This window comes from Macaca thibetana, chromosome 11, assembly GCF_024542745.1.
Source record: "Macaca thibetana thibetana isolate TM-01 chromosome 11, ASM2454274v1, whole genome shotgun sequence".
Classification (NCBI taxonomy): domain Eukaryota; kingdom Metazoa; phylum Chordata; class Mammalia; order Primates; family Cercopithecidae; genus Macaca; species Macaca thibetana.
In genome coordinates this window covers 64,393,842-64,405,547 of record NC_065588.1, presented here as the reverse complement: position 1 = coordinate 64,405,547, position 11,706 = coordinate 64,393,842, and the positions used below count along the sequence as shown (strand labels likewise).

Here is an 11,706-nt window from a genome sequence, read left to right as displayed (position 1 = left end):
AATGCTTACTCAGCCACTATAGGAGATCAAAAAATTTTATACTAAATCTGAACTCTACTAAGACAAAACAATTGTTTTCTTTGAAAAATATGTAGGGTTTAGAAAATTTCTGGGATTTGTCTGTAAAATACCCCCTGGGCTCTAATAGTGACGTTTTAGGGAAACACTTACATCTCAAGGTGGGAAGAATAGAGGTGGTGTTTTGTGGGCTCCTGTGGTGGTTAGGTCGTTCTCAGAAGACAGTACTGGAAATTAGATAATTGCTGATGTCACATTTTGCACAATTAAAAAAAAGTCGGTGTCCTGGGGGCTATAAAAGCAGCCGCTTCTACCTTCCCCATCACAAGCAGAATCTTCAGAACAGGTAAGCGTTTCGGCAAACTTGGTACAATTGGTTAGTTTGATGAAATACTTCTTGACTAATTTTGTTCCTTCACGTTGTTTTCGACCAGGTTCTCCGTCCCCAGTCACCAATTGCTCGAGTAAGAGTTGTCTGCAATGGCCGCCCTGCAGAAATCTGTGAGCCCTTTCCTTATGGGGACTCTGGCCACCAGCTGCCTCCTTCTCTTGGCCCTCTGGGTGCAGGGAGGAGCAGCTGCGCCCGTCAGCTCCCACTGCAGGCTTGACAAGTCCAACTTCCAGCAGCCCTATATCACCAACCGCACCTTCATGCTGGCTAAGGAGGTATGCATCTCAATGCTGCGCTTTCTCATTGGATCTACTTGGAACCCAAATAGTTCTTGCACTTTTCTTCAGAGCACCTCTAAGAGCTTTAGGAACCCATTGTTTATCCCTGCTGGCAGATAAATTTTCTGTTTTTTCAGAGACTCTTTGGGAATCTGGCCGGTTTTTTTTGACTTGAACTCCTTCCTTCCATTTTGGTCTTTATGATACATGTGATGAATTTTCCCATTCATGTTTTAAACTCGGCCATTCAGTAACCCATCTGATGATTTTTTTTTTCCTTTTTGCCTTTGTGTGTTGTCCTAAACTTATGCACACATCTGAATTCTGTTTCTAGTCTTTATGGGGTTGCTCTGGGGAGAGGGGATGGGGCACATGTCTACGTACAGATTTTTTTTCTATCTGCTCAATGTCCAGGCACTTAGTCTTTTCTTCTCTTCCAGGCTAGCTCGGCTGATAACAACACAGACGTTCGTCTCATTGGGGAAAAACTGTTCCGCGGAGTCAGTGTAAGCTACAGTTGTGACGAACAGGGCCGTGTGCCGTCCATGGGTACTTGGATTGGTGGTAATGATGATTTAGGACTTATGACCCTTATGACCCTTGCTGTTTCCCTTCCACCTGTAGATGAGTGAGCGCTGCTATCTGATGAAGCAGGTGCTGAACTTCACCCTTGAAGAAGTGCTGCTCCCTCAATCGGATAGGTTCCAGCCTTATATGCAGGAGGTGGTGCCCTTCCTGGCCAGGCTCAGCAACAGTCTAAGCACATGTGTAAGTTCAGCTCTCAGCCTATGCCCATCTACCCCTCCTTCCCTCCTTCTTCCACAGAGACCCCCTTACCCCGATTCTCTCTTCTCCCCTCTACCCCTAAGCTAGCAGGAAGAAGCGTCTTGGCAGCAGTATTATCAGGAGTCATTTAGGATCACAGAGTGTTTGTTTTTGCTTTTGATTGAGTCACATCTTGAGTTTATAGTGGTGAAGGGGGTCTGGAACTTAAGTGTATAGAAGCCGCATTGGTTTGTCTCTGGAAAAAAGGCAACTCAGTTTGTGTAAGGTGAGAAAGGTGTTGGGAAAAACATCTAGATGTGGAAATGGATCCACTGAGTCTAAGTTGTTGAGGGGAGGGGATGGCATGGAGAGAAAGTAGAAGACAAAGTGGGAAATGGGAAGGCTTAGTGTCAGCGGTGTGTCGGCAGACTGTTGCCCTGCTGATGTCATGGGAAGTGACAAAATCGGAGGCGTGTGAACTTGATGCCGCTGAACATATGAAACTACAAAAAAAAGTTTGAGTGTAGTGGGCCCAGTCAAAGGCCCTAGGACTTACTGAAGAGGGCTTAATTTTCACATGAGATGTTTTATGTACATTTCTTGTTCTGAGCATGCTGTTTTGTGGAGGTATGATTGAGGTTTTATTCCTTACAGAATTTGCATAAACCACTCCGCTGTTTCCACAAACGCAAACCTCAGTAGGATTTCCCAAAGATGAAGAGAGGTCTCTTGTAAGGGAAGTGACTGGATTCTGGTGTCCAAGGGAATTCAAGAGCTCAGGAAATCTAGGTCACCGTTGAAATCTAGGTCATTGTGGGCAAAATTACTAAGAGTTTTAATTCCAGGTGAATTGTACCGTACCTCCACGGGTGTGGAGGTTCATGAAGTTTCAGCACAACATTAAGATAGTTATTCTTGTTTTTGTTTTATAGCACATTGAAGGTGATGACCTGCATATCCAGAAGAATGTCCAAAAGCTGAAGGACACAGTGAAAAAGGTAGGACTGATAACTGTCAATGCTAAGTCATGCAATAGGAGAGACAAATGCTGTTTTTCTTTCCTTTCTTTCTTCCCACCACTTTGTGATTTTTCACTTGATTCTCCTACCACCAGGGTGATTACTTTGGTGTCTGTGTCTGCAGAGATATCTATATATCTAGAAGTCAGTTTCCAAATTTTGCAAATTGTAGAATTCTAGAACTGGCTGGAATCTTAGTTGTCCAGTCACATTACCTCACCTTCTGGGGAAGGCAAGTGGCAGAGACAGGGCTGAATACAGGTCTCCCGAATCCCAGGCTAACACTTTTCCCGGCAGTGATACAGATTAGCTTCATTAATTCTTAGGGAAATTTCAGATTCCTATTGACTCATGTAATCTGAAGAAGCACTTGTTTAAAAACAGAAAAGTGCCTATGGGCAAATTTATTTGAAGTCATTTTTGAAGGCATTCATGCATTGCTTTGAAACTTGGAGGAATAAACTCAGAACAACAATAAAAGAGCTGGACTTGCATATAGGGCTAATTTCTGGAGTAATCGATGCTTATTTTTAATTATCATAATATCTAACAACTATTGATTTTAGTTTAAAATCAAGAGCAGATAACACCTGATCTCTTTTATACAAGTTCAAATAGACTAAAAATGTTAGTAAGAGATTTATTATAGTTAAATGGAAGTCTGAATTGGTAAGCCTTTTTTCTTCCTCTCTCCCTTCAAGACCTTCCATTCTAGTTTCTTCCTTCATTCCCTCAATAAACCCCTAGTGAGCATTTATCCACGGTGGGCTGGTGTACATTTCTATAGTGAATGATACCATCATGTGCCCTATTTGGTGAAAAGAACAACAATGGAAGACTTAGACTAACAATAGTGACTCACCCCAAAACCAGAGGAATGATTAGGAGCAGTGAAAGTGATGTTCTTACAAGCAGGTCCAAGTAAATACTCAGAAACATGAAGGCTCCAGTTGATGGAATTTTCAGTAATAAGCTTAACCTTAATTCCCCCTTTTTTCCTCTTGACTTTTTAAAAAAGCATTTCTTCCTGAGCATCATTTAATGAACGTGACTGTTTCTTCCTTTGATAATTGAAGGCTTTGTAGTTTTATATTGTGAAGCTCAGTTCTCTTGTTATGGAACTATTATCTAGACATGGAGGGCTGAATGTTAGCATGTCACAGACAAGACGTGCTTTACACATCTTGCTTAAAAAATTCCTGACTTCAGCTTGCTTGTTGTCTTTAGAAAAGTGAAGTGTGAGAGAGGAAAATCTCATGGTGATCTGGGTGATTTTCAAGGCCTTTAATCCATTTTGAAAGAATCAATTTCCTATTTGCAATGATTTGCCACATGGAAGAGTGATTATGCTTTTTTGCTGGTACCTTCAGAAAGTACAGGCGGGAGAGGAATGTTGTTCAGAGAAAGATCAACAGGAGGAGAAACTGCCAGAGCTGTCTGAAATAGGGTGGTCTCGGGAGGCATTAATTCCCTCTCGCTGGGGGTAAAAGCAGAGCACAGGCTGGTAGTAAAATGCATGACAGACAGTAGGGGAAGATAAACTTTAAAATTCTTTATAGTCTTGGAGTCTTTGAGATAGAAAAGCATATCTTTTTGGCTTTATGTCAAAAGAAGTATGGAAAGGTGAAAGGGCGGAAGAAAGCAGGAAAAGAAAGAACAATGTACTGTATAGAGGATAATGGTGACAAGGTTTTTCTTGAAATAATGCAAATATGATAGATTAGAGGAATTTCAATAGGGAATGCTTTTCACTTGAATTTGGGTTTCCTCTTCCATTAAGTTTGGGAGCCTCATCTGCATTTGACTTGGAGGGAGAAAGAATGAATGTTAGGACCTGTATCTGGTTTTCTATTAACTAAAGCAAGTGGAAAAGACTTATTTGACATTTTTCCCACAAAAGTGAAAACTTGTCTTTTACTCTTTGTCAAAATGGTGGAAACAGAAAAAAACTCAATGTATTGGTAAATATATGGTTTGAAGTCTTCCGAGCTGAGATGTTTTAAATCAGGAGTGTCCAATCATTTGGCTTCCCTGGGCCACCTTGAAAGAATTGTCTTGGGACACACATAAAATCCACTAACACTAACAATAGATGATGAGCTAAAAAAAAAAAAAAAAAAAAAAAAAGTCCATGCATAAATCTCATAATGTTTTTAGAAAGTTTATGAATTTGTGCTATGGTGCATTCAAAGCTGTCCTGGGCCACGTGCAGCCCGTGGGTTGTGGGTTGGACAAGCTCTTTATAAACCATCTGTCATAGATAGTTTTGGAGTTGCAAAACAGGCCAAGGCATAATGGGTGGCACTCAGGATCCCCCAGACCCCAGCCTCACTTCAGTCTGCTTGCTCTGGTTAAGAAGGGGTGGTCAACCCTCTGCCCAGCTTTTAAACAGCTTCATTAGTGTGAGGTGCACCTGAAATTGATGCCTGCTGGTGGCCTCTCAGTCCAGAGAGCTGTCATTTTAAGCTCTTTGGCAAATCATACAATACTCTTGCTAAAGGGGTATTACGATGAATGTTTTACAAATGCTTAAAACTCGGTTTCTGTCTCCATCAACCTAATCTTGCAATTTCTAATTTGTTCACTTTAGAAAACATGGCATAAATGCTCAAATACTTTTGCATTCTTATTTTCACAGCTTGGAGAGAGTGGAGAGATCAAAGCAATTGGAGAACTGGATTTGCTGTTTATGTCTCTGAGAAATGCCTGCATTTGACCAGAACAAAGCTGAAAAACGAATAACTAACCCTTTTTCCCTGATAGAAATAACAGTTAGATCCCCCAAAGCGATTTTTTTTTAACCAAAAAGAAGATGGGAAGCCAAACTCCATCATGATGGGTGGATTCCAAATGAACCCCTGCTTTAGTTACAAAGGAAACCAATGCCACTTTTGTTTGTAAGATCAGAAGGTAGACTTTCTAAGTATAGACATTTATTGATAACATTTTATTGTAACTGGTGTTCTATACACAGAAAATAATTTATTTTTTAAACAATTGTCTTTTTCCGTAAAGAAGATTACTTCCCATTCCTTTAGGGGAAAAAATCCCTAAATAACTTCATGTTTCCATAATTAGTACTTCATATTTATAAATGTATTTATTATTATTATTATAAGAATGCATCTTATTTATATTTTATTAATATGAATTTATTTATAGAAACATTATTTGATATTGCTACTTGATATTTATGATAATAATTATAGAGCTATAGCATGTTTATTTGACCTCAATAAACACTTGAATATCCTAAGTCTTGTGGCTTTGTGATTTTTCTCCTTTACTATCATCATCATCATCATCATCATCATCATTGTCATGTTACCATTCCCATAACTTTATTCTTTGTTGTTTTTTTTTTTTTGTTTGTTTGTTTGTTTGTTTGTTTTTTTTGAGACGGAGTCTCGCTCTGTCGCCCAGGCTGGAGTGCAGTGGCCGGATCTCAGCTCACTGCAAGCTCCGCCTCCAGGGTTTACGCCATTCTCCTGCCTCAGCCTCCCGAGTAGCTGGGACTACAGGCGCCCGCCACCTCGCCCGGCTGGTTTTTTTTTTTGTATTTTTTAGTAGAGACGGGGTTTCACCTTGTTAGCCAGGGTGGTCTCGATCTCCTGACCTCGTGATCCACCCGTCTCGGCCTCCCAAAGTGCTGGGATTACAGGCTTGAGCCACCGCGCCCGGCCACTTTATTCTTGACTCTAAGAAAATGAGGTAGCTATTAGTATTATTCCAATTCTACCAATGAGAAAGCTGCATTAGAGACACGTTAAGAAACATTTTATAACTATAAGTAGTTGACCCTTATTGAGCCAGGTCTATCTGATTTCAAGGCTCTCTGCTATAGTGCCTATATTGGTTTATTAGGTTGACTCAGCATGTACCTTTGAAAAGAAAAAAGGTAAGAAATTGAAAAGAACTTATCATAAGTCATTTATGGATAAAAGAAAGGAGTGATGATGCTGGAGAGAAATACATGTCGCCTCTATTGCTATGGATAAACTGTTTGAGTTCTAGTTCAGGCCTACTGAAAGGTGCACTCTCCAGTCTCCCTGAAAGTGAGACACTAAAGGAACAGGAAAGCTGTGTTTGGGGGAGTCTTTCCTACTAGTAAATTTAGCACTGATAGGGAAGTCTCGTAGGTGGAAGATGGGCAAGATACTATGAAACACACAGAGAGAGGGAAAGGGTTTCATCTTCAAAATTTGTACAATGCTATAGAGAAGAGAGAGAAGAGGTAGAGATAAAGGTTGGATTTGTTCTACCAAGAAGAATGGACAAAGGATGCCAGCAATGAAGAGCTGTTCCTGGGGGAAGGGCTTTGAAAGATCGTGTAGGTCTTTTCATACAAGGTCAAAGTCAATGATAGGAAGTAAGTCGTCATCTGCTAAGGTATTTTCTTCTCCAAGCAATCAGGAACCAACTTTGCAGGTCACTTGCCAGTTGTTGGCCAAGTTCCTGCAGGATTAGGTCCAGCCTGGTGGTGAGAGGGGAGCACATAGAATAAATTCCCAGCAGGCCTTTGTCTATTCCTGGCAGTCAGCCCCTCTTTTGCTAACTTGCCCGTTGCACTCTTGCAACATATTTTCATACTTTCTCTAGTAAATCTGCCTTTCTTTACCCACAATGGTCTTGGTAAACTCTTTTACCACCTGTGCCACCAGCCTCAGATAGTTGTCGCTCACCCACAACATTTTGGTGGCCCGTATGGGGTGCTCTCTCTCCTTATGGGGATCTCTCTCCATACGGGGGCTCTCTCTCCTCATAGGGAACCCTCTTGCCTCTCTCTCTTTCCCAACTTGGAACCCTCAGTGGATAGCATTTAAGCACAGAGATAATTGTAGGTCTCTGGCCAGAGCTATACTCTGGTGGGCTGAAAGGTGTCCCCGTGGAAGCATCTAACTGCCATGACCGTTCGAGAGGCACCTAAGTTTGTGTTCTCTTTTCAATCTTTCAGCAGCCAGCTTCTAGTACCTCTCTGGCAATTGATGGTAACTGGCCAGGGCTGTTCTCTGGTGTTGCCTAAACGTCAGAGGGTGAACAGGGTTAGCTGCCTCTCCCATTAGGCAGGAAGGCTTTTTCCTCTCTTCTCTACTCAGAAGTCCCTAATCCCTAAGTGTGGCATGACTGGTAGTGGAGGCTCATTCAGAGCGAATTCACACATGTTTTGGGTGACTCAGACCCTCTCTTTCTGATTCTGAATTCCCCCATGGAGTCAGCCAGCCATTCTGTTCCGATGTGGCTGAATCAGGCGAACTCAGCCTCAGAACAGTGAGTCTTCCCTTCCCTGGGCTGGCGCCAGGTCAAGTTCTTCCTTTACCTTTTTCCTCGTGTCTGGACTAATCATCCAGCTAAGGCCCCCGAGTGGCTGAGAGGTCTTTACTAATAGGTGGGATGCCCCTTTAGAAAGTGCACCCAAGTCCCTTGGTGGGTGCAGGTGGACCCTTTTCATCTTGGTGGGATGCCACAAGAGAAAATGCAGTTCAGTGTGAGGTTCCGTGATGCAGTGAGTACTCGGGACTCTAAAAATGCAGTTCATGAGGCCCTGAGTGGTGTGTTTTCCAGTCCTATCCTGGGACAACCCCAGCGATTCTTTCACTCACGTCTAGGCTGCATTCTAAAGCATTAGAACAAACTTAACCCTCAGACTCTCAAAAAGAAGCGTCTAATTTTCTTGTTTAACACAGCGTGGCTCCTATGCAGGAAATCCTCCAATTAGCCTCCTTAGTCTTTATAACCAAAAGCAGAATAAAGAAAACAAAACTAAGAATAAAGAAAAAGTCAGAGACAAGAGGCAGTCTTAACTGTTGGCTGCTTTATAAGCCCCCAGCCCCCTCCGAGTTGCCCTAAGCACTCTCCTCCAGATAACCACCACTGGGGCAGAAGAGCAGGCAAGAAGAAAGGCGAACTGCTCCAATGAAATAAAAGGAAAAAAGTCCTACACGGCTTGCGCCCTCTGCCACAAGCTCAGCCACTGAAAACGGGATTGCCCTGAGAGCCGAAGGCCCCTGGAACAAAATCCCAACTTCTAATGGCCTTAAGCTGAAGGGGCTCCCTGCTCTGGCTGGAACAGGTCACCTTAACTGGTGACTGGTGGAAGTGGGAGAAGTTCATCTCATACCGTGTAGGTCTGGGGTGCTAAGGCTTTCCCTGATGGAAGACAAGTGAAAGTGGTAGAGGTGCTGGCCCTGCACCACAGGCTCACAAGCCCGCTTGTAAAGCTTAACCTTTTCCTCTGCATTCTTTGCTTTTCTTTTTCTCTTTTTCTGTTCATTCTAGGGGTCTAGCCTTAAAAGGGAAAGACAGTTTCTAACGTCCTAACCCCTGATTTTGTCATTCTCTTTAAATCTCCAGCTGGTTACATATTATGGCCCATTTCTGTGCACATTTTAAACTAATGGGCAAATTACAACAGGAAAGCTTCAGAGCTCAAATGGTCAATCTGCACTATAGAATTCAGTAGAGTCTTCTAAAGCTCTCTGTCTTCCCCTCTTTTGTCAGCCTGCTTTAAATCTGCTGTTACTAAGCTGCTAGTGCTGAGATAAGACTCATTATTTGTGGTCTAACTAGAATATAAACATTGAAAACTCATTTAAAGAAAAAAGGTAAAAGAGGTTTTGTTAAACCAAGCAGCCTAGAATTTTTAAGCTCCCTAAAAGTTAATGAAAATAAATCCAACACCTCTTTTAAATGTTATTCTTAAAGCAGCTCTTTTTATTCAATTTTACTACAAGCTCTCAGTGATTATCCATCTGCCTCCCTTGAGCAGCTTCATGCTCTTAATATTAATGCTTTTATAAGGGAAATAGTACAAAATTGCTGTTTGCAGGGTGACCTCCAAAACTACTACCCAGATGAAATTTCTGTTTTCTTTTTTTCTTTTTTGAGACGGAGTCTTGCTCTGTCACCTAGCCTGGAGCACAGTGGTGCAATCTCGGTTCACTGCAACCTCTGCCTCCCGGGTTCAAGCGATTCTCCCACCTCAGCCTCCTGAGTAGCTGGGACTACAGTCACTTGCCACCATGCCCGGCTAATTTTTGTATTTTTAATAGAAATGGGGTTTCACCATGTTGGCCAAGCTGGTCTTGAACTCCTGACCTCAAGTGATCGGCCTGCCTCAGCCTCCCAAAGTGCTGGGATTACAGGTGTCGGGCCCAAAGTTTCTTTATACTTGTCCTAGTAATGTTATTTACCCCTGAACCACAACATTGATGTGCTAAGATACTAGGTATTCATGTAACTGTTTTTCTTATACTCTTTGCAGCCCTTCTTCTTTTCTAAGTTTACCATATATTGTCATTTTCCTTAAATATGGCTCTGTTTTTTATCATGACTAACTATTGCCTCAATGGCTGCAACCAGGCACACACTCTACCCAGTAATATTTCAGGTTACTAATATAACACACTGTAATAACTGCTAGATATGCCCACATAGGCAGATACTTGAGAATAACATTGCATTCCTAGCCGTCCCACTATCTATAGAAGAAATGGCTAACACACAAGCCCAATACTCGATACTCTGGATTTGACTACACTATGTACACGCACACCAAAAACACAGGTTTAGGAGGGGGACCTAGGCCAATTGATCTCTCATGGCAATTATTCACTGTGACCGAGTGAATAGGGAAGGTACCAGAAATGGCCTGTAAAGTGAGCCTTTGTATCAGAAACTCGTAAGGGCCTGGTCCTTTCCTAGGGGTTTTAACACAGCCCATTGTAATTACACCCTCAACTATAAAGAGACACACCAGGAATGGGAGCAGTATGATGACTGACGAGTTCACCGTGGACCTCCACAGGTTTTTTCTGTGGTGGGAAAACAACCAAGTTAATGCCAGCAAAATTTAAAATGATTGCTTTATGCCTATAAATAGCTTAGCAACTGGGATGGAATATAGAGGAATAGGGGTTGAAACTGGACAACTTCTTAACCTCACTAATACGGCTTTTCCTAGATTTTCCCTTAACCAATTAATATTTAGAAATCTTATCTGTCAGGCCCCATATTTACACAACAAACAAGTCAAACTTTTACTTCCTTATGTGTGGTTAACTACTTTTTCAGTCACTGCCCGTTCACATTTAATCCCCGGGGACCATGAAATCCCCCCTATTTATGCAAATTATACTGGAATCCAAACTAATCACACCTATGCCTGGTTGCAAAGTCCCTCCCTGGGAGTTTCATTAGAAGGAATTGGGTTCTTCTTTTTATGTGCATCCAACATGTTTCTAGCCTTGCCTATTAAGTGGATGGGCACCTGCAGTACAGCTGCAGCCATACTTGCAGTGCATATATATAACTCCTCGAACTTCATAACCTCTGGCCAAGTTTCGAATTTGGTGTTCTTCCTAAGTGGAGCCCTCTAAAGGTCATCAAAGAAAGGAAACAAAAGTGGAACTTAACCTCCCACCATTTGGCATCCTTGCCACTGATAACCCCATTATGGAGAGAAATGGTCTAGAATATTCTATAGCCAGTGGACTCTTGGTTTGCAGGTATACCCATGCTGGTGCACAGCATTTGTAATCTCACTGATATGGTTTGGCTATGTCCCCACCAAAATCTCATCTTGAATTCCCACATGTTGTGGGAGGGACCCAGTGGGAGGTAATTGAATCTTGGGGGCTGTTCTCATGATAGTAGAATAAGTCTCACAAGATCTGATGGTTTTAAAAAGAGGAGTTTCCCTGCAAAAGCTCTCTTCTCTTGTCTGCTGCCATGTGAGGCATGGCTTTCACCTTCTGACATGATTATGAGGCCTCCCCAGCCACATGGAGCTGTGAGTCCAATAAACCTCTTTCTTTTGTTAATTGCCCAGTCTCAGGTATGTCTTTATCAGAAGCAGGAAAACAGACCAATACACTCACCATCTTAGTCCAGCAATCTTGGAAACCTGAAGTCACAGCCACTGAGGCCTAGCAACAGGTCCTAATTTCATTGTCAGGAGTTGTCCTGCAGAATCAACATGCTTTAGATGTGCTTACCACCAAGCCAGGAGGCACTTGCGCACTGTGAAATGAAACCTGTTGCTTTTACATCAATACTTCAGGTCAAGTAGAAGAAAGTTTAAAAAAGATAAAAGAGAATATCAAAGTATCAGAGGGCCTTCAAAAAAGAGTTCATATATATATATATATAGGCACAACTATTTCAAAACTTCTTCAACTGGTTTGGCCAAGGGTTGCCCAACTTCTCCTCCCTATGATAATGTTCATATTAGTTTGTT

General features: G+C 42.1%; 1 protein-coding gene across 1 annotated transcript; it reads left to right on the top strand.

The window, feature by feature from the left end:
* Positions 1–342: 342 nt before the first annotated feature.
* IL22 (interleukin 22) lies at positions 343–5,724 on the top strand. The gene is made up of 6 exons (XM_050748604.1): positions 343–364; positions 453–684; positions 1,128–1,193; positions 1,312–1,455; positions 2,385–2,450; positions 5,110–5,724. Exons 2-6 carry the CDS (start codon positions 499–501, stop codon positions 5,185–5,187), a joined length of 540 nt encoding a protein of 179 aa, XP_050604561.1. The 5' UTR covers positions 343–364; positions 453–498; the 3' UTR covers positions 5,188–5,724.
* The last annotated feature ends 5,982 nt before the right edge of the window (positions 5,725–11,706 follow it).

Excerpts from the sequence above, each read along its gene's own strand:
- IL22 (XM_050748604.1), top strand. The coding sequence starts at position 499 with ATGGCCGCCCTGCAGAAATCTGTGAGCCCTTTCCTTATGGGGACTCTG. Across the intron at positions 1,194-1,311 it reads AACTGTTCCGCGGAGTCAGT|ATGAGTGAGCGCTGCTATCT; the intron begins GTAAGCTACAGT and ends TTCCACCTGTAG. Across the intron at positions 2,451-5,109 it reads TGAAGGACACAGTGAAAAAG|CTTGGAGAGAGTGGAGAGAT; the intron begins GTAGGACTGATA and ends TTATTTTCACAG.